The 20329-nt window shown below is 45.3% G+C and overlaps 2 protein-coding genes across 3 annotated transcripts in view; both read left to right on the top strand.

Moving 5' to 3' along the window:
- The window catches only part of LOC115094230 (large neutral amino acids transporter small subunit 4-like), a 52196-nt gene extending 40750 nt beyond the window's left edge, over nucleotides 1–11446 (top strand). For both annotated transcript variants that reach the window (XM_029607061.1, XM_029607062.1), the window contains 6 exons: nucleotides 6327–6473; nucleotides 6952–7084; nucleotides 7262–7382; nucleotides 7902–7975; nucleotides 8405–8528; nucleotides 8787–11446. In XM_029607061.1, coding sequence (XP_029462921.1) covers nucleotides 6327–6473; nucleotides 6952–7084; nucleotides 7262–7382; nucleotides 7902–7975; nucleotides 8405–8528; nucleotides 8787–8993 — 806 coding nt within the window. In that variant the 3' untranslated portion in view covers nucleotides 8994–11446. The remainder of the gene's footprint in view (nucleotides 1–6326; nucleotides 6474–6951; nucleotides 7085–7261; nucleotides 7383–7901; nucleotides 7976–8404; nucleotides 8529–8786) is intronic.
- Nucleotides 11447–12600: 1154 nt separating this feature from the next.
- LOC115094231 (sulfotransferase 1C1-like) overlaps nucleotides 12601–20329 on the top strand; it is a 64269-nt gene continuing 56540 nt past the window's right edge. The window contains exon 1 of the mRNA XM_029607063.1: nucleotides 12601–12872. The gene's annotated coding sequence lies outside the window, so the exon portion shown is untranslated. The remainder of the gene's footprint in view (nucleotides 12873–20329) is intronic.

The raw sequence follows: 20329 nt of genomic DNA, 5'->3' as shown, positions 1-20329 counted from the left end.
GGAGACCTGTGTATGCATGCCAGTGCCATCCGCTGATGATACCTTTATAGGGGGAGACCTGTGTGTGCATGCCAGTGCCACCCCCTGATGATACCTTTATAGGGGGAGACCTGTGTATGCATGCCAGTGCCATCCCCTGATGATACCTTTATGCAGGAGACCTGTGTATGCATGCCAGTGCCACCCCCTGATGATACCTTTATGCGGGAGACCTGTGTATGCATGCCAGTGCCATCCCCTGATGATACCTTTATGCGGGAGACCTGTGTATGCATGCCAGTGCCATCCCCTGATGATACCTTTATGCGGGAGACCTGTGTATGCATGCCAGTGCCACCCCCTGATGATACCTTTATGCGGGAGACCTGTGTGTGCATGCCAGTGCCACCCCCTGATGATACCTTTATGCGGGAGAGCTGTGTATGCATGCCAGTGCCATCCCCTGATGATACCTTTATGCAGGAGACCTGTGTGTGCATGCCAGTGCCACCCCCTGATGATACCTTTATGCGGGAGACCTGTGTATGCATGCCAGTGCCATCCCCTGATGATACCTTTATGCGGGAGACCTGTGTATGCATGCCAGTGCCATCCCCTGATGATACCTTTATGCGGGAGACCTGTGTATGCATGCCAGTGCCACCCCCTGATGATACCTTTATGCGGGAGACCTGTGTATGCATGCCAGTGCCATCCCCTGATGATACCTTTATAGGGGAGACCTGTGTATGCATGCCAGTGCCACCCCCTGATGATACCTTTATGCGGGAGACCTGTGTGTGCATGCCAGTGCCACCCCCTGATGATACCTTTATGCGGGAGACCTGTGTATGCATGCCAGTGCCATCCCCTGATGATACCTTTATGCGGGAGACCTGTGTGTGCATGCCAGTGCCACCCCCTGATGATACCTTTATGCGGGAGACCTGTGTATGCATGCCAGTGCCATCCCCTGATGATACCTTTATAGGGGAGACCTGTGTATGCATGCCAGTGCCACCCCCTGATGATACCTTTATGCGGGAGACCTGTGTGTGCATGCCAGTGCCACCCCCTGATGATACCTTTATGCGGGAGACCTGTGTATGCATGCCAGTGCCATCCCCTGATGATACCTTTATAGGGGAGACCTGTGTATGCATGCCAGTGCCACCCCCTGATGATACCTTTATGCGGGAGACCTGTGTGTGCATGCCAGTGCCACCCCCTGATGATACCTTTATGCAGGAGACCTGTGTATGCATGCCAGTGCCATCCCCTGATGATACCTTTATGCGGGAGACCTGTGTATGCATGCCAGTGCCACCCCCTGATGATACCTTTATGGGGGAGACCTGTGTATGCATGCCAGTGCCACCCCCTGATGATACCTTTATGCGGGAGACCTGTGTATGCATGCCAGTGCCACCCCCTGATGATACCTTTATGGGGGAGACCTGTGTATGCATGCCAGTGCCACCCCCTGATGATACCTTCATGCGGGAGACCTGTGTGTGCATGCCAGTGCCATCCCCTGATGATACCTTTATGGGGGAGACCTGTGTATGCATGCCAGTGCCACCCCCTGATGATACCTTTATGCGGGAGACCTGTGTGTGCATGCCAGTGCCACCCCCTGATGATACCTTTATGCGGGAGACCTGTGTATGCATGCCAGTGCCACCCCCTGATGATACCTTTATGCGGGAGACCTGTGTGTGCATGCCAGTGCCATCCCCTGATGATACCTTTATGCGGGAGACCTGTGTGTGCATGCCAGTGCCGCCCCCTGATGATACCTTTATGGGGGAGACCTGTGTATGCATGCCAGTGCCGCCCCCTGATGATACCTTTATGCGGGAGACCTGTGTATGCATGCCAGTGCCACCCCCTGATGATACCTTTATGCGGGAGACCTGTGTATGCATGCCAGTGCCACCCCCTGATGATACCTTTATGCGGGAGACCTGTGTGTGCATGCCAGTGCCACCCCCTGATGATACCTTTATGCGGGAGACCTGTGTGTGCATGCCAGTGCCACCCCCTGATGATACCTTTATGCGGGAGACCTGTGTGTGCATGCCAGTGCAACCCCCTGATGATACCTTTATGCGGGAGACCTGTGTATGCATGCCAGTGCCACCCCCTGATGATACCTTTATGCGGGAGACCTGTGTATGCATGCCAGTGCCACCCCCTGATGATACCTTTATGCGGGAGACCTGTGTATGCATGCCAGTGCCACCCCCTGATGATACCTTTATGCGGGAGACCTGTGTGTGCATGCCAGTGCCACCCCCTGATGATACCTTTATGCGGGAGACCTGTGTGTGCATGCCAGTGCCGCCCCCTGATGATACCTTTATGCGGGAGACCTGTGTGTGCATGCCAGTGCCGCCCCCTGATGATACCTTTATGCGGGAGACCTGTGTGTGCATGCCAGTGCCGCCCCCTGATGATACCTTTATGCGGGAGACCTGTGTATGCATGCCAGTGCCGCCCCCTGATGATACCTTTATGCGGGAGACCTGTGTGTGCATGCCAGTGCCACCCCCTGATGATACCTTTATGCGGGAGACCTGTGTGTGCATGCCAGTGCCACCCCCTGATGATACCTTTATGCGGGAGACCTGTGTGTGCATGCCAGTGCCACCCCCTGATGATACCTTTATGCGGGAGACCTGTGTATGCATGCCAGTGCCACCCCCTGATGATACCTTTATGCGGGAGACCTGTGTATGCATGCCAGTGCCGCCCCCTGATGATACCTTTATGGGGGAGACCTGTGTATGCATGCCAGTGCCGCCCCCTGATGATACCTTTATGGGGGAGACCTGTGTATGCATGCCAGTGCCGCCCCCTGATGATACCTTTATGGGGGAGACCTGTGTATGCATGCCAGTGCCACCCCCTGATGATACCTTTATGCGGGAGACCTGTGTATGCATGCCAGTGCCACCCCCTGATGATACCTTTATGCGGGAGACCTGTGTGTGCATGCCAGTGCCACCCCCTGATGATACCTTTATGGGGGAGACCTGTGTATGCATGCCAGTGCCGCCCCCTGATGATACCTTTATGGGGGAGACCTGTGTATGCATGCCAGTGCCACCCCTGATGATACCTTTATGGGGGAGACCTGTGTATGCATGCCAGTGCCACCCCCTGATGATACCTTTATGCGGGAGACCTGTGTATGCATGCCAGTGCCGCCCCCTGATGATACCTTTATGCGGGAGACCTGTGTATGCATGCCAGTGCCACCCCCTGATGATACCTTTATGCGGGAGACCTGTGTGTGCAGGCCAGTGCCATCCCCTGATGATACCTTTATGCGAGAGACCTGTGTATGCATGCCAGTGCCATCCCTTGATGATACCTTTATGCGGGAGACCTGTGTGTGCATGCCAGTGCCGTCCCCTGATGATACCTTTATGCGGGAGACCTGTGTATGCATGCCAGTGCCGCCCCCTGATGATACCTTTATGCGGGAGACCTGTGTATGCATGCCAGTGCCATCCCCTGATGATACCTTTATGCGGGAGACCTGTGTATGCATGCCAGTGCCATCCCCTGATGATACCTTTATGCGGGAGACCTGTGTATGCATGCCAGTGCCATCCCCTGATGATACCTTTATGCGGGAGACCTGTGTATGCATGCCAGTGCCACCCCCTGATGATACCTTTATGCGGGAGACCTGTGTGTGCATGCCAGTGCCGCCCCCTGATGATACCTTTATGCGGGAGACCTGTGTATGCATGCCAGTGCCGCCCCCTGATGATACCTTTATAGGGGGAGACCTGTGTGTGCATGCCAGTGCCGCCCCCTGATGATACCTTTATGCGGGAGACCTGTGTGGCATGGCTGGTGCTACCAGAAGCTTGCTGGGCAGATCGGATGGTCCTTTTCTGCCGTCATTTATATGTTTCTTTGTTTCTATGATCACTGTTGCCAAGTGGTCCTACCACCATTACCTCTCCCACCAAATCCTTCTGAATTAGATCTAAAATAGCTCCCTCTTTTGTCAGTTCCTGAACCGATTGCTCCAAGAAACAGTCATTTATTCCATCCAGGAACTTTATCTCTCTAGCAAGTCCTGATGTTACATTTACCCAGTCTATATTGGGGTAATTGAAATCTTCCATTATTACCGCACTACCAATTTCTCTTAGTATTTCATCATCCGTCTTATCATTTTGGCCAGGTAGATGGAAGTATACCTCTTCCCCATCAATAAAGATTCTACTATGCATTTAGTCTCTCACAGGATGTTTGTCCTGGTGGAATCTATGCCATCCTGAATCTAAAGCTTCACCCCGCTCCCAAGTTGATCCACCCTATCATTGCAGTATCATTATTTGTACCCTGATACAGCACTGTTGCATTGCTTACCCTCCTCCCATCAGGCATTTATAGTCTCTGTATTCTCTGTTTGGCGAGGATTTGTCTGCGTTCTGTATGTGTGACCAAGGTGACGTGTTCTGCTAATGTATAATTTTTCGCTAGGGATCTATAGCAGCCTGGCTTGTTTTGTTTTCAGAATAGGAGGTGTATAGGTGCTTTAGGAACTGGTGAAACATATGCAATGTTGTCTTTTCTTAGGCACTTAGTACTGATTTGGTATGGGAGGTTTACTATATATAACCTTATATACATCCATTTTAATTTTATTTGTTAATCTTTATTTCCGTATATTGTAATTGTGACTCACTTTCCTCATGGCTTTCTGAGGGCCAAGCCCACCTCCAACACACATTACAATAGGCCTAAGACCATACTGTTTGGGTTTCAAGTGTCCTTTTTGCTTTTTTGCAGGGCTTTCTGGTCAGCACAGTACGGGTGCATATAATACGCATAGTTATGATATTTTTACCTCAGAAGACTGTGCTTTGTCCTTTTTCATGTAAAATCTGTTACTATAAATGCATACATTTTAATTGTGTGAAGAGAAGGCTATGGAGGGAGAGTGGGGCCGGGGGATTGAAGAGGAAGGCTGTAAGGTTTGCCTAGGGCGTCTAACACCCTTGCACCGGCCTCGAGTCTTGCTAAGAGTAGGGCAATTCCCTAAATCAAATGACAAAATAGTAGTGGAGGAGGATTCATCAGAGGACCCACCCAAATTGTGATGGAAGAGGTAAGAAGAAAACCAAGACAAAATGGAGTCTCGGAATCAAAGTGAGGGCAGAACATTAAGGAGTAGGTGGCAATCAGCCGGGTCAAAAGTGGAAGGTAGCACATGGAGGATAAGGATTGACTGAAGGCCCTTGGATTTAGCCTTGAACTTGGACTGTATGCAGTGCTACAGCTGACAGACCCTCCTGACCCTAACAAGAATATGAGAAAGAGAGAGAAAGCATTGCAATGAGGCAGAGGCATGATGGATGGGAGTGAGGTAATGAGAGGGTGGCGAAGAGAGGGGAAGATGGAGCAACCCAGGTGGAGCGATAGAAGGGGAAATGGAGGCTAGGGATGAAATGCTGAGAGACTGGGAAGGTGGAAGGACGGGCCACAGATGGATGAAAAATGGAGGAGAAAACTGTACATAAGAAGGGTGAGAGACAAAGAGAAGAGATATTTGGAGGGCTGAAGAGCTCCAGAAATAGGAAGTGAGGCAAGAAACTAGTTTTTGGCAGGGGATCAGACTTGGGAGCTAGTCCAGAGGGTCCCACTTTCTAAAGTCTGAACCTCCTGCTGTAGCCTCGCTCTTGCATATCCCTGCATTGTGGCAGACGAAGAAACTAGAGGTGGAAGATTTTGGAGGCAACAAAGGGATCGATATTGAAAGGGCCACCGAGTGGCTAAGATAGGCTATGTTTAGAATAAATTTCAGCTGCAGCCTAGGTTGCACCTGAAAAAAAAAGATATAAACCTAGCCGGCTAGATTTAAGCCTGCTCTCACAGCGCTCAGAGACGGGCAGCTAATAGAGCTGGCTAGTGCCGAACATTCAGTGTTGGCTAGCTATATTGTTCCCCTAGCCAATCTTCTCCTGACTGCCCATTTGTGAGTGATTAAATCTAGCTGTCCAGTGAAACTAGGTGGCTAGATTTAGGCACTAAGCTCGGGGGAGGGGGGAATTATTCACTCTGCAGGATCTAGCCAGCTAAGATCTTAATTAACCGGCTAGATCCCTTTCAATGTCAGACCCAGAGAGACTTAAGGAAGCGAAGAGTTATACCCAAGGAGAGAGGATAGGAAAGATCAGCAAACAGGCAAAGGAGAGAGGTGAGCAATAACTCGGCAGACAGGGGGGGTGGCATGAATTCGTGCCTATGTCCTGGCCATGACCACTGCTTGCAGTGAATGGTTTTCTCTCTCACTAATCCTCGTGCCTTCTCTATTGCAGTGAACCCTCCCCTGCGTGTCAGTCTCTGCAGTCCCATCTTCATCCTTCACCTTTTCATGACCTCCATTGTCCAGCTCTGGCTGCATTTCTACATGGGCTCCATTAATCACCTGCTCCAGCACCTATCCCAGGAAAATCAAAGCACAGGTACGAGTCCCCCAGCACTTTGCCCTTCAGCTCAGATATTGCTTGAGCCATACAGAGCCCCCCACCCCTTTTACCTCTGCCCTTGTCCAAGCATCACTCGGGAGAGATGCTCCGGACTCTTCTGTAGGCACCTCCCGTGCCTGTCTTCCCCCTATGGTCCATCTTGCCCTAGCAGTTTCCCTAGGGTCTGGCATCCTTCTTATTTACAACTCGCCTTCCTTGCCCTTCCTGTCCGACATTCCCCTTGTGTCCCCTCATGTCCAACAGTTCCCATGGGGTCCCTTGCATTTAGCACCCCTTATGCTTGGCTCCCTCCAAAAGCCTCTTGTATCTAATAGCCCCCTTGTTTTGTCTCTCCACGTTGAGTCTGTTATGGGTCCCCTCGACCTCAGTCACCATCGGGCTGCTTGTATCCAGCTTGTACCAGGATGCTTCAGAAGGACTGACCTTGTCTCTCTTGTTTTCTTCCCTTTGTCAGATCTGTACTCGTCCATCTTTGGGGCCCTTCAAGTTTTGAGTTTGCTGAGTGCCCCTGTGACCTCTATCTTACTGGGGTCGAGGCAGCAGAAAGCAGCCAGTCAGAAGGGAGAAGAGTGTGCTGCCATTACAGGGTAGGGTGCATTTCTGCTCCGGGATGTATGTATGAGGAGTAGGGTTGTGCCCCATTGCTGGAGGGAGGTGTGTGTCAGGGGTCTCTCCGGAGTAGGATGAAACTGTCTGGGGTTATCACCAGCAAGTCTGGCATGTTAAGCAGAATGTGAATGTAGGCATCTGTGATTTGCTTTCAGAGTGCAGTCAACCCAGAGACAAATCAGCAGTGTCCAGAGACTGGCAGTGGTATTCACCCTGAGGAACATCTTTCTCTGTACATTCGGTGTCGTGTGTCTCATTCCTAGTCTGGAGCTGCAGGTAAGAGGCAGCAAAAGAAGAGGAACGGAGAGTAAAGAGGGAGAGAGAGAGAGAGAGAGAGCAGTAATACCTCTGACAGTTAGAGAAACTCCACCCGTATCGGTCCTGCTAACCCCTAGTTCTTACAGAGCCCCCACCTATCTGTGCTCCTGTTGGTCCCTAATACTTGCAGACCCCTTGTCCATTTTGCTGCTGACCCCTCATGCTTACAGAACCTCATCTGTTCTTGTATCTTCTGGTTCCCCAATGTTGCCTCAGCCAAACGCATGCTATAATTAATAAACAGTTAACCAACTAGAATGCATTATGATCCTTTCCCATACATTGAGCTCCTCCCTAACCCCCATTCTCTCATATCCAAATGACTCCTCTTGATAAAAGCCTTAGAAAAGCAGGCTCCACCAACAGATATAGGCGCAATTCTACATTGCATGCTCAGCTTTAAATTACTTTTATAAAAATGTTTTCTGCTGAAATAGTGGGAGGCATTTTGACTTTGATCCTTTGTCTCTCCCAAAGGTCCTGGGATTCCTTCTGCACACCGTGCTTAGAAGCTCTCTCTTCGTTTCCTGCACCATGTTGTATATAGTGCTGTGAGTACAGACAAGACCCCAACAACTCCTCCTCTCCTACCCCACCTGATGAGCACAGTTCAACTTCTGCTCACCCCTCCATCCCCTTATACTCCTAACCCTAGAGCACATCTCAGCCCTTTCTTGCCTCGGCTCTTCCTACCCTGGCTGCAGGTCACCGCCCAGCTCCTGGTCCATCCTCTGCTGCCCCCTCCACCACTCATCTCTCTTCCCAGATCCCGCCTCGGACTCTCGCTCTTAACTCCAGCTCTTCCTCCTTCCTCTGCTTTCCCCATGACTGTCCATAAATCACAGCTCAGTGCCTCTTATTTTCCCTACCAGTCCATGGTTCAACCCATGCTCTCCCTCACGCTTTCTACACCTGGCCACAGGTACAACTCAGTTCCTGCTCCCCCACCTTCTCTCTCAGGTCTTATCCTTTGTTCACAGATATCCAGCCAATCATTTTGGGGGACTGATAGGTGTACATATCCTCTGCTCCATGCTTCTGACGCTGGTACAACACCCCCTTTTTCTGGCTTTTACCAACTTTCTCCAGGGGGATCCATTTTGGGTAAGTGAAAACTGCAAAATCTCAGTTCAGCTGTGAAGAGACATTTCTCACAGGATAAGAGTGCCTCCTGCTAGTGCAAATGGGAAATGTGCATTCTCTGTCCTGTCAGTATGCCCTATATCTACCTTGTGAAGGCATCTGCTGGTGCCAAGGAGACATTTCCATTCTCTGCACTCACTCCTGGGGGTCTCCATTCTCCCTGTGCCCACCTGCTGTGGTCACTCAGACTTTCACCCTGCTCTTTGGGGTTTTTTTCAGATTCATGCCAGCTTCCTGACCCTGTCTCTGCTGGGATTCACAGTGCCCTTCTACCTTCTCGGGCTGCGATCTGACATGGCCAAGCGAGAGAAGAGCTCCACTGAAAAACCAAAGACATTGTCAGCAGTGCGCCTCTCTGCCAGCTCTGCTGCAGTCCATTTTGCTGAAGGTGCTGAGGAGAGCAAGGAGCCGAGAGCAGCCTCCTAAGAAGCGTTACTGTATGCGCATTTACTGACACTCAGCACCTTTCTAATGTTAATTATTCCACTTGCATGTGGTGTTATCATTGTCGAGTGCAACACTGAAATCATTCTTGTGTGTGCAGCACTGGATAACGTTCATAGGGCCATCTTCCCACATTCCCACCCAGCTGTATAATGATGTTCGTCTGCTTGTGAATATGGTTGAAAGAGAACATTGAAGGTGTGCCTCACATATGTCATATGTTTCTCCCCAACATCCCATTTCATATACTGGTAGAAGAAAGAGTTATAAATGTTTTCACCTACCAGTCACTACTGGGTAGGTACACTAGTGGAGTCTGCCCAGCCTGTCAGAAGGGGATCACTATTATCATCATACCCTTCTACACAGTGGGCTGAACAAGATCCAGGGCCAATTACAAATAGCAACAAAGTTGATATCAACAAAGACCATTTGACCCACCCAATCTGCCCAGTTGTTCCTGTCTACACTGTTCTAACTTGACCATTTTCACTGTGCTGTGGACATCACCCTTTATTACTCTTACTCTTCCCCTGCCCCCACCAGCACCTTGCTAAAAATATCTCCCAGTTGTGAGCTATACAAACTTGACCAGCTGCAGGCTATCACTCCTTCTCCCTAGCTGAGAAGTGTAGCCGAGTCAGCCTGCAGCCCATGTTAGGAATCTTGCCACCTCCTCCCAATGATATGTATTACCTCTTTTCAGGATCATCCCTTTTAAGGGCTGGCATACCTTTGGGTTCTGCCAAGTCCAGAGAAGCTCACCGCTGTCCCAGGAGTTCTTCCAGATCGGAAGGATCAACCTGCTTCTAGGGACTCTTCGGCATTGTTACTCTAAATAAAAGTCTTAACAGTAGGAAGTGTTGTTCCAATAAAAGAAAAATGTTTACTACTGCAAAATGATGGCAGGCAACAAAAATTCCACTTCCAGAGCACAACAGAAAAATCAGGATTTACAGTCACTCAAAACATAAGGGGATAACGGGAAAGTTATCTATCTAAATGGCTTTGATGCATTTTCAAAAGCGAACCCGGCTAAATTCTAGCCAGATAACGAAATATATGGTTAGAATTTAGCTGGATAAGTCAGGGGTGTTCATGGGGCAGGAGGTGGGCGTTTGGGGGAGGGGTGGAGTTAGCCGGTTAAGTTAAACCGATATTCAGAGTTAGCCGGGTACCTTAACTGGCTAACTCTAGATGTGCCATAGATCCGGCTAACTGCTAATTAATTGGGTATATTCCGTGGCATGGTTGCACTGCTGAATATCCCAATTAAGTTAGCCAGATATGGATATCCGGCTAACTTAACTAGCCGCTTAGTGGCTGAATATATACCCCAAGAATTTCAGCACTTAAAGCTCCAAAGTCACTGGTGGCTTCCCAAGACCTCTTTAAGAGCTACCGAGACAGCCACTGTTGGTTTAACAGACTCTCTCTTGAAACCCCCTTCTTTGTTTAGTAGACAGAGTAAAGGGGCCACACGATTTCCAGGATGCTATCAACACCCTGGACCTATAATTCTCTCTGCCATCGCTCCACACTTGGGATGCCGGGGTTCACCATTGGGGATGAGGCATAGACCTCTGAAGCCTTTAGTACAGTTATGGGAATTTGTAATACAATCACCCAGTCTCGTCCACGTATCAATCACTGACCAGTAGATACTCACTGTAAAGGAGTGCAGTAGGCTTGAAGGGCACCAAAAGTGCAGCAGGGAGCCAGGTAGTGGTGTTGAACAAAAACAGAATTTAATTTGCGGGTTTTCTGATAAACATCCCAGAGTTTTGCCCCAGAATTAAACTGAAAAAAAAAAAAATAGAAACTCTTCTGCCAGAATTCCCTGTAGTTCAATATTTTCTCTCTTTATTATCAGTTTGTACTAGAAGAATGCCCAGCCAAAATCAGGAAGCAGTCTCAACATATGCAGTAATTCATACCTTTATATTTTTTCTTACTTCTTCTTCTTTTAAGCCGTACAAAGATAGGTACAAAGAATAAACTAATCAAATATCGGTTATTATACTCTATTATGATTATTGATATAAAATCTCAGATATGCTTATCATTTCCCAGGAATGCGGAACTGTGTCATTTGTTGACTGGACAAAAAACAGGAACTGCGGCAGACTTTTTCATGTCACAAGTGATACTTTATTTAAGCAATCTAACAGTCTTTTAGAAGTAAATAAGTGTTAGTTATATTGGATTACATTCCTATTATGGTTGATTATTCTTAAGGTTGGACATGTGACAAAGTAGGCTAAAGTAGTAATGAGTAAATGAGGAAGTTTATTTTTCTAATTGGCAACTTTAATGCATCAACACAGGTGGGACTGTAACAGGGGAATCCCTCTAGATTTGATAACCTCAACTTGAAAAATAAAATCCATGCCAAGATTGCAAAAATTATTATCAATAAAAGAATGATAACTCCTTCCAAGGCTACAGTTTCTTTGTCCATGGTGCATTTTATTCAAGATCTCTTTCTTTGGTCTGAATTAGTGTCCAGAATGCCCTCCCCATAGAAGGTAGGAAAATTCTCTTCTTCCAAAAACATAAGTAGGAGATGAAGATTAGAAGAAACTTCTCTTCAAAACTAGATCAAAAACTCTTCTCCTCAGTAGTCTGTACCCCATTGTTAGCTGGGTCACAGGTTGATACCACTATGATATCCAGCTCTTCTAAAAAGAGGGATGGCCCTCCTGTTGGGAACTGGTCAAATGCAAAAACTTCAAAAAGGTCCCTCCAAAGCCTTCTACTGGTAAGCCGTGAGGCCTACCTTAGACACCATCTCAAGAACCCTTCTCTCCAATCTCCGACCTCAGATAATCTCCTTGGAACATGCTCAGAAAGAAGATATATATATATATATATATCCTGAGCTGATCCCAAAAAGGGGATGGATAAAGGTAGGGGGAGAATCATTTTCAATGTATTTGAAATTGAAACTTCAATAAAAATAAAATTAAAAAAAAAAATAAAAATGTCCTGATCGCTAGAAAAGATTTAGTAACAGTGCAGTTACTATTACACCTGCATTCTGCAGCTCCTTGAACTGGGGCTCATATCCTCTGGAATAGGATGGATTCCTTCCTCTGAATGCAGATTTCTCATTACATGAACTTCTCCTTTGTCACCAGACACAAAGACCCTTGTCCAGTTCTTCAACTTACAAGAGGAAGGAAATCTTCCTTTCTCTTCCAATTCATCTCAGGGAGCAGGCCATGCTACCACTCTAACCCCCTCTAGTGTCTGTGTGAGTATCTATATATTTTTAGAAAGACCATGCCCATTGAGGATGGCCCATGCAAATAGCTTTATTTCCTCAGTTTTACCCATTTTTAGAACATACTGTGAGAAGATATAGGGAGCTAGTTAGATTTCCAGAATTGTATGCAAAGGTGGGATTAGTAAAGGATCAAAACAATCGCCAATAATTAATAAATGTGGATCAATATATAGTACACAAGTAGCATAATGATTGTTAAGACATTTTTTACACACGTTACTGCTGTATACCACTTTTTTTTTCTCTTTCCTTTTCTTCTCAAAGTTTGCTGAGTATCAAGTCGAGATAACATCCGTTTTGTGTCTGATAAGGGTCAGTGTTTTGAACTTTCTCGAGATATCCAGTTCTAGGATCCTTAATGAGCTACAGATAAAGCATAAATCTTGCCAAAGCTGTGAGTTGTAATTAGAGATTAACTGGCTTTGCAAAAGAGTATAAAGTTGATTGGGACTAAACAGTGTCTTTGACTGTCCAGAGAGGGAGAGCACCTTGGCCATCTCATGCCATTTTGGCCTGTTGTCTCTCAATTTCTTCATAGATATGTTGTCTCACATAGAGAGACAATAAGAGAGGTATGTCTTATCTTCTTATACATCTTATCTTATTGCACAAATCTTTATTATTATAACACTACATGCATTTTACTGACGTATGCAATATTGTTGCAATGCTGTTTAATATTACTCGTTTTTGATTTATCATACTTTACAGTATTTAGTAAACCATATATTTACTTTTACCACTTTTTTGTGTTGTATGATATAAAATAACCTCATTCAGGTCACCGCTTACACATACTACGCTTGGTAAGGTCCTAGTAGACTTACATATAGCTAAGTACCTATCTACCTATCTCATATTTGTTAAAGTTTGATGTTGGTTGACCTTGCTGACTCTTCTTGAAACCTTGATGCAGCTGTACCTCTCTGCTCTCTGCATGAGTGGTTTTGCCTTCTTCCTTTTCTGGCCCTGTGCTGTTCTCTGTTATTGAACATATCGGTTTCTATAACTAGTCTAATATCCAGAACCCTCACACCCCCACTCCTCATTTCTTTTGGCTCCAACCCCCCCCCCCCCCCCCCCCCCGTTAACATTGCTTTCTGTATCCTTCCCAAACTTGCTTAACTTCTGTTATGGTTACCTCTGCTGGTAGGCTATTCTAGGCAGCCACCACTGTTGGAAAAATGTCATTTTGGGGAGCCTATCCTTGACAGGAGCCAGTGATTTCTGATAGAAGCTGTGACATATTTGACAGGGTTCTGTTCCTGCAGCTTGGATTCCCTGCTCTTTCTGTTGAGACAAAGTGCAGTTGTTGCCATTTTTTAAAAATATATCATTTATTAAAATATATTTATGTCTGTGAAGGTGCTAGTTGCACAAGATCTACCTCTCCCATGACACCAAAAGAGTCTTCTCACCCCATGTACCAAACTCTTGGTTCTTAACATGATTTCGTATACATACAAAATTACCAGGAAACAGAGGACTAAATGCTGTGAGGAATAAGCATCCATACCTGTAACTGCAGGGCTCTGCTGCTGTGTTAGGTGGTGGGAGGGGAGAGGGAGCAGGTGGAGTAATTACCCAGGACCCCAATATGACAAGAGCCCCCCCTCCATCACTAGAAAAGCTGAGTAACAGTTCCAAGGCAACTTTTAGGTGCCTGGTACCAGCCAGATCCAGGAAAGATGTGGGCACCATGGCAAGCCCAGACCCAGGGAGAGATATGGCTGATGTTGGCAGCGTGGGTCCAGTGAGGGACATCCATGCCACACGTGGACCAGGACTGGACACTGCAGCCAGGGCCTGCAAGCTGCTGCAATGAAGTGAAAAAAGCCAAAAGGAGCAGAAGGGGATGATTATCTGCTGGAATGGAGCTCCCTCCGAAATCACAAACAAGATATTGCAGCAGTAGCGGCCCGATCCCCCTCCCCTTCTTACAAAAAATGGGGCACCACCCCCACCCCGAAAACCCCAGAAGCCTCCCAGTACTCTGTTGAGAGGTTCTTACCTCCTCCTGCAGGGTGAATACCTAAGCAACTGTCAGGGAAGGGGCCAATCCCAGTTCAGAACGGATTTCTGTCAATAAAGCAACCAACCCTGGGCCCAGTGAAGTGAATAAATGAATATCTAAGTGCAGGTACCTGTCTGGTTTGGCCGCAACATATATTTTTATTATTTTGGGGGAAGGAGGGGAGGAACTGATACAGGTTGCAACATTTTTTTTTAAATTTTGGGATTGAGGGGGAGTGGTACTTCTATTTGTATTTATTAAAATGTGTTAATTGCTTGTGCTAAGGCTGAAAGCGATATCCATTAAAAATATACACAATTAATACTACATAAATATTAAAAGATATTTAAAACGCGCTTGGGTAAAGCCACTGCTGGCCTGCAAGGATTTTGGTTTGTTTTTTTTTAACTTACTGGGTAACTTTAGCTCTGAGATTTCTCTGACCAGAGTTGGCTGGATAAGTTTATTCAGTTAGCAATGAATATTGGCCCTGGCCGGGTACACTGTGGTACAAGCTCCTTGAACGATTCTGTCCTGCCTCCTACTTACCTGGATAAAATGTACCTGTTTGGTGGGAAATGGAAAGCTCAGGTCAGTCGGCCTAAGTCCTGGCCTTGGCCAGACAAAACCCTTTGAATATTAGTATGTTTACATAGTGGCAACGGTAGAGCTTGCCTGGCATCATCGTTAATTTGTTACTTAACGTAAATACTAATACCGTCCAAGAAATTCAAAAGAAAGTCATTGAACTGAAATCTCAAATACAAGAGGTTCAGCTGAAATCTTCTGATTTGGAACTAACTTACAGGTACTGAAACTCAAATTACTGTCATACGCAAGCAGCTAAAGAAAATCTCTATTTTAGAAAAAGATCTTGAAGACCTTAATAATAGATGTTGCTGGAATAACTTAAGAATTTTGGGAATTCCTGAAAGAGCTGAAGGTCTGGATCCTAATGGATATTTACAATCTTTTTTTCTTTTTAGATTAACTGGGTTATATATTGACTTCCTTGAGCAGTTTCTTAAATACATTTTATCAACTTTTTAAATTTATGTATTATGTTGCGCTCCTCCCGCGGCTGGTGCCATGGAAGGCACTCACCTTCGCAGCCTGGAGGCCGCAGCAGCCTGGGACTTTCCTGCCAGCCAGCTCGATGCCATCAAAGCTGCCGTTCCATGGCCTGGAGCTGCCCCCGGACCGCCTGTCTTGCCCTCTTCACCGCGGCAGGAGCTGTGGACTTCAGCGTATTCTTCGTGGCTCAGGCTGCCACCCACGCCACCCCTCGACAGGCCTGGAGGCCTGTTCCGCAGCGGCAGGGACACCGACTTGCTCCGCCTCCCATGTCGGGGCCTGCACGGCCCAGCTCCAGCTTCTCCCTGCTTCAGCGTCTGCAGGGCTGCTGTCCAGGGTCCTGCAGACTTCCTCTTCCTGCTCCTCCTAAGGGTCAGGCCCGCGGCTCTTTTACCTGCTTATAGGTCCAGCCAGGTGTGGCCCTCTGGAGACTCCTCCCTGGGCATTGTTCCTCAAGCCCTACAAAAGGGTTCCTCACTCATTCGGTCTTTGCTTCGGCAAGAGGCTCAATCCACCCAAGGACTCCTCGTCTCCAGCTCCTGCCTGGCATCTCTGATCTTCATCCATGGATCTTCCTGATGTTCCGTTCCAGTCCTGATGTTCTGTTCCAACCTGATGTCTGATGTCTTGTCCTGGTCCTGATGCTCCAGGTCCTGATCAACCTGTGCCTCTGGAGATTCCTTGTTTTTAATCCAAGTTCCAAGTTCCACGTTTTATCTGCTCCTGAATCCAGTCCTGACACTGGAGGATCCGAGGGGTTGCTTCACTCTTGTGCTATGAGACCTCCTGAACCTGTCCTGCTCCTCACGTAGTCTGCGACCAGCCTTCGGGCTGAGTAGGGCGTGTTGGGGACAGTGTGGTCCACGACCAGCCTTCGGGCTGTGTAGGGCACCTGAGGGTCTTGCTTGCCCCCTCTGTGTCTTGTCTACGTTTCAAGGACTTTCTTCACGTCTGCTCCAAGTCTTCATGTTTGCTCCAAGTCTTCAAAGACTTTCCTTGCCTGTTCTAGCCTCCCAGATTTGGACTGGTTTCACCGCAAGGGCACACACTCTCCTCATCTCGTGCTGGAGAGCTCCCAGTTGCACTCTGTCCCATCACAGCGCAACATATTATATTCTTATTTTAGTTGTTTTATTTTGTATTTCCTTATTTGAAAACTCCTTATTTTTAACTGATACAAAATATTACTATTGATTTATTCTTTGTAATACTTTATTATTAATGTTCATTAATGTTTATCACTATTGATCATTATATATTGTTTCAGTTTCTGTTTCAGAAGAGAGGGTCTAGTATGCGGAGTCTTCTCTCATTTTATATTTATTATTGTGGAAGTTTTGATTTTTCTTTTCATTTATTAATTGTGTTACTCAATTACTAATTACAAATTATTATAAGTTCTAAGTTATTATAATTATACTAATTATACAATTATTATACTAATACAATTATTATGCAATTATTATACTAATTATACAATTATACAATTACTAATTATAAGTTATATTTTAGGAGTGCTTGTTTTTCCTTGCATAATTATTTTCTTTTTATGTATATTGATTTATTTAAAATAAAACACCTTTTTTCATATTTTATTAAGGAAACAGATTCTTTTTGTATTTAGTGCAGCCTATCTATTCCTTGCTAGTAATGGTAATAATATTTTATGGTTTTGGTTAGTAGTTTTGGGATTGCTTTTCTTTATTATAGTATTGATAGGGTCTACCTTACCTATAATGAGGATACTTTTCTTCCTTTTTATATTATTATGGTACTGAGAACCTTATCACATGGTCCCCCTATTGTTTACCCTTATTTTGACTTATGGCTATGAAATTCAAATTATTTTCCTTAAATAACAAAGGTGTAATTAACCTCATTAAAAGGAAAATATATTATTAAATTTGAAGCAAAATAATGCTGATTTAATTTTCCTTCAAGAAAAGCATTTATATTCTACTAAAACTTTAAAACTAAATGATTTGGGTATTTGTGTCTTAGATTTTTCTCTAGCTTTTCATAAGTAAATAAATGGTATAGCTATCTTGGTTAAAAAAAATCATCTTACTTATCAGATTCTTTTAGGCAGGCTGACATGGAGGGTTAATGGGTTATGATAACGATACATTTTCAGAATAAAAAATTCTCTTTATACACTGGTATTGGAGGCAGGCTAGTTTTCCATGGGCCACCCTGTATAACATTTATGCATCCAACTCCAATACACTGGATTTAAAAAAAAATATTGCTCTACTGATTTTAGGCGGAGATTTTAATCTAACGTTAAATTTTGTTTTGGATTGTAATTCTTTGTCTAAACCTAAAAAACAAAATCTTGGAGGAGTAGCCTTGTGGTTAGAGCAATGCGTTATGAACCAGAGAAATAACACAACACAACACAAATCTACTCCTCTAGTTATACATTTCATTCGTTATAATGACTACAGATCTTTAGTGATGCCAATTTTACTATGAATACCTCAGAATGTTTCTGTAACACCTCAACTTCCAAAACCCACCCTGATTCAAAGTGCCCTCTACAGTAGTACCTGTATATAGAGAGTGTCAGAGTGACTCTATACAGAGTCTCTCTCTCTCTCTCCCATAAGTGTGTTAGGGCATTAATGTTGGATCACTCAGCAAATTATTATACTTTCTTTTCTTCCCTCTGTCAGTCTTACTCTAGGATAGATTTTTTTCCTAGTTTCTAATTCTTTTCTACCTTTTTAAACTGATACCAAAATTCACAATATTATTGTTTCGGTCCATGTTGCTATAACTTTAGATGAAATGACACAAGATTTTCCTCAGTCACCTCCGAATTGGCTGGTCTTCTAAATTATGAAGATTATAAAGATGTTGTTAAAAAAAAGCTATTCAGGAATACTTTCATAATAATCAGCTATCTGATTTTTCACCTCTTGTTTGGTGGGATGCATTTATGACAACAATTAGGGGCGTGATTATTAACTATGCTCTAGGGAAAAATAAGGAAAGAAAGAAATCATTCTTAGATTTGGATACTGAAATTAAAAATTTAGAGGCACAATATATGAGTAATAAGAAATATGATTTATTTCTTCAAGTACAGAACTTGAAATATCTTTATAATTCGTTATTAAGTCAACAAGGAAGTTTGATTTTATTTTCCCAGAAAAACAAGTATTATTATGAAAGTAATAAAACTGGTAGAATATTGGCTAAATATCTGATAAAGAAGGAAGATAGGCAAAGATTTTCTAAGTTCATAGAAAATCCAGTGGTAATGGGGGGGGGGGGGGAACCTGCACTATTGCTGCCAGCTTTTGCACCCAATAGTGCCACTGTGAAAGGTGATCCTATTGGTGTTTGAGTGGATTCTTGGGTACTGTGGAGATGACCACACCCACAGGGAGGAGCCACAGTACTAAGCTAGACTTGGGACACACAAACACAGAGATTTGTCTTTTATTATACAGCTGATGTGTTCCACCAGAGGGGACAGTAGTAAGGTGATCCAGAGATAGCAGTCCAGGGATGAGAGAGAGAGAGAGAGAGAGAGAGAAAGAGAGCCAACCTAACTCGATGGACTCTCTACCTGGGTAACATCAAGCTAGGTGGAGAGAACATTGCACAAATCTCAGCTTTGAGTGAGTTTCCTCACTCCAAAGGTCATCAAATCTTCACAAGAGACCACTGTTCTGTTCGTACGTCTCACTTTGAATGGCAAAGTGGCCCCTAACCCCCTACACTAATACCTAAACCTCACCTCGAGTTACTAGGTGGGCCTCCCATAGGGATATAAATACCTAATCTACAGAGCAGGCATTATGGCTTGGTGCGCTCTCTCTCTCTCCCCAACTTAGCTGTTCACATAGGTATTAGGACAAATTGTGATAAACTGTCTATTAGCATGCAGTACTTATTGCATTTTGATAAATCCAGGCCTAAGTTGGTAGCTGTATATGTGGCAATTCCAGCAGGCAGAAATAGTTGGTTACAGGCAGGGAGAGCAGGCCTTCGAGGAGTGAGTACCTGATCCCAGTAGGGCATCTGAAAGAAAGCAAAGGGCCCCCAAGGAGCGGTTACCCAGGTTAGAGAAATACCCCGAAGGGCAGAGAGAGCTTCCAGTGGCAGCAAGGAAGCGGCAGAGTAGCTCAGACTGGAGGCTTTCCATCCATTCACGATCCTTGCTAACTCGAATAGCTAGCAAACAAGGGCAGGCTAAATACCCGGATGGCGTGACATCACTTGAGGGGACACCCCTGAGGTTCCCGCCATGACGTGGATAAAGTCTTGGGTGGCGTGCGCACGAACACCCTAGGAGAACCTCAGGAAAATCATGGCATGAGGCTTTGCCATAGCCGTTCCGGGGACGCCAGAGAGTGCGGCATGCAGACGCGGCAGTAGCCATCTTCCCGAGGCTGGCGGGGAGAGCAGAGAGAAAGGTGAGGCACTAAGGTCAAAGCCGTCTGAGACTAACAGACGCAACAATTGGGCGCGATACTGACAGCGATAAGGAGTCTTACCTTTCGCCATCAGCGAAGTCGTCGCAGACTCCGCCCCAATTTAGATATCCCTTTTCACATGCGATATCATTGAAAAATGACCCCCTTAGTTTTTTAAAATCTAAATAATCTTTTATTACTTAATGAAATTATATTCATCAATTGTATAACTTCTATAAATTGTATTCTTCAGAAACTTCTGATTCAGTTGACAAAATTTGAAGATTTTTTAAAGGCTTTATCACAACTGACTTTGTCATCACTAGATAGTGAATTATTAGAAATTGAGATTTCTTTTGAGGAAATCTTCCATGCATTACATTTTTATTCTCTACAAAATTCTCTAGGTGGAGATGGCCTGTCTATTGAATTTTATTTAGCATTCTCCACTCAATTAGCCCTTAAATTATTTTTGCTTTACACAGCTTTTCTACATAACAATAAAGTTGGCGGA

This window comes from Rhinatrema bivittatum, chromosome 6 (genome assembly GCF_901001135.1).
Source record: "Rhinatrema bivittatum chromosome 6, aRhiBiv1.1, whole genome shotgun sequence".
NCBI classification, from domain to species: Eukaryota; Metazoa; Chordata; class Amphibia; order Gymnophiona; family Rhinatrematidae; genus Rhinatrema; species Rhinatrema bivittatum.
Note: the sequence above shows the minus strand (reverse complement) of the source record. Positions and strands in the feature narration are given on the sequence as shown.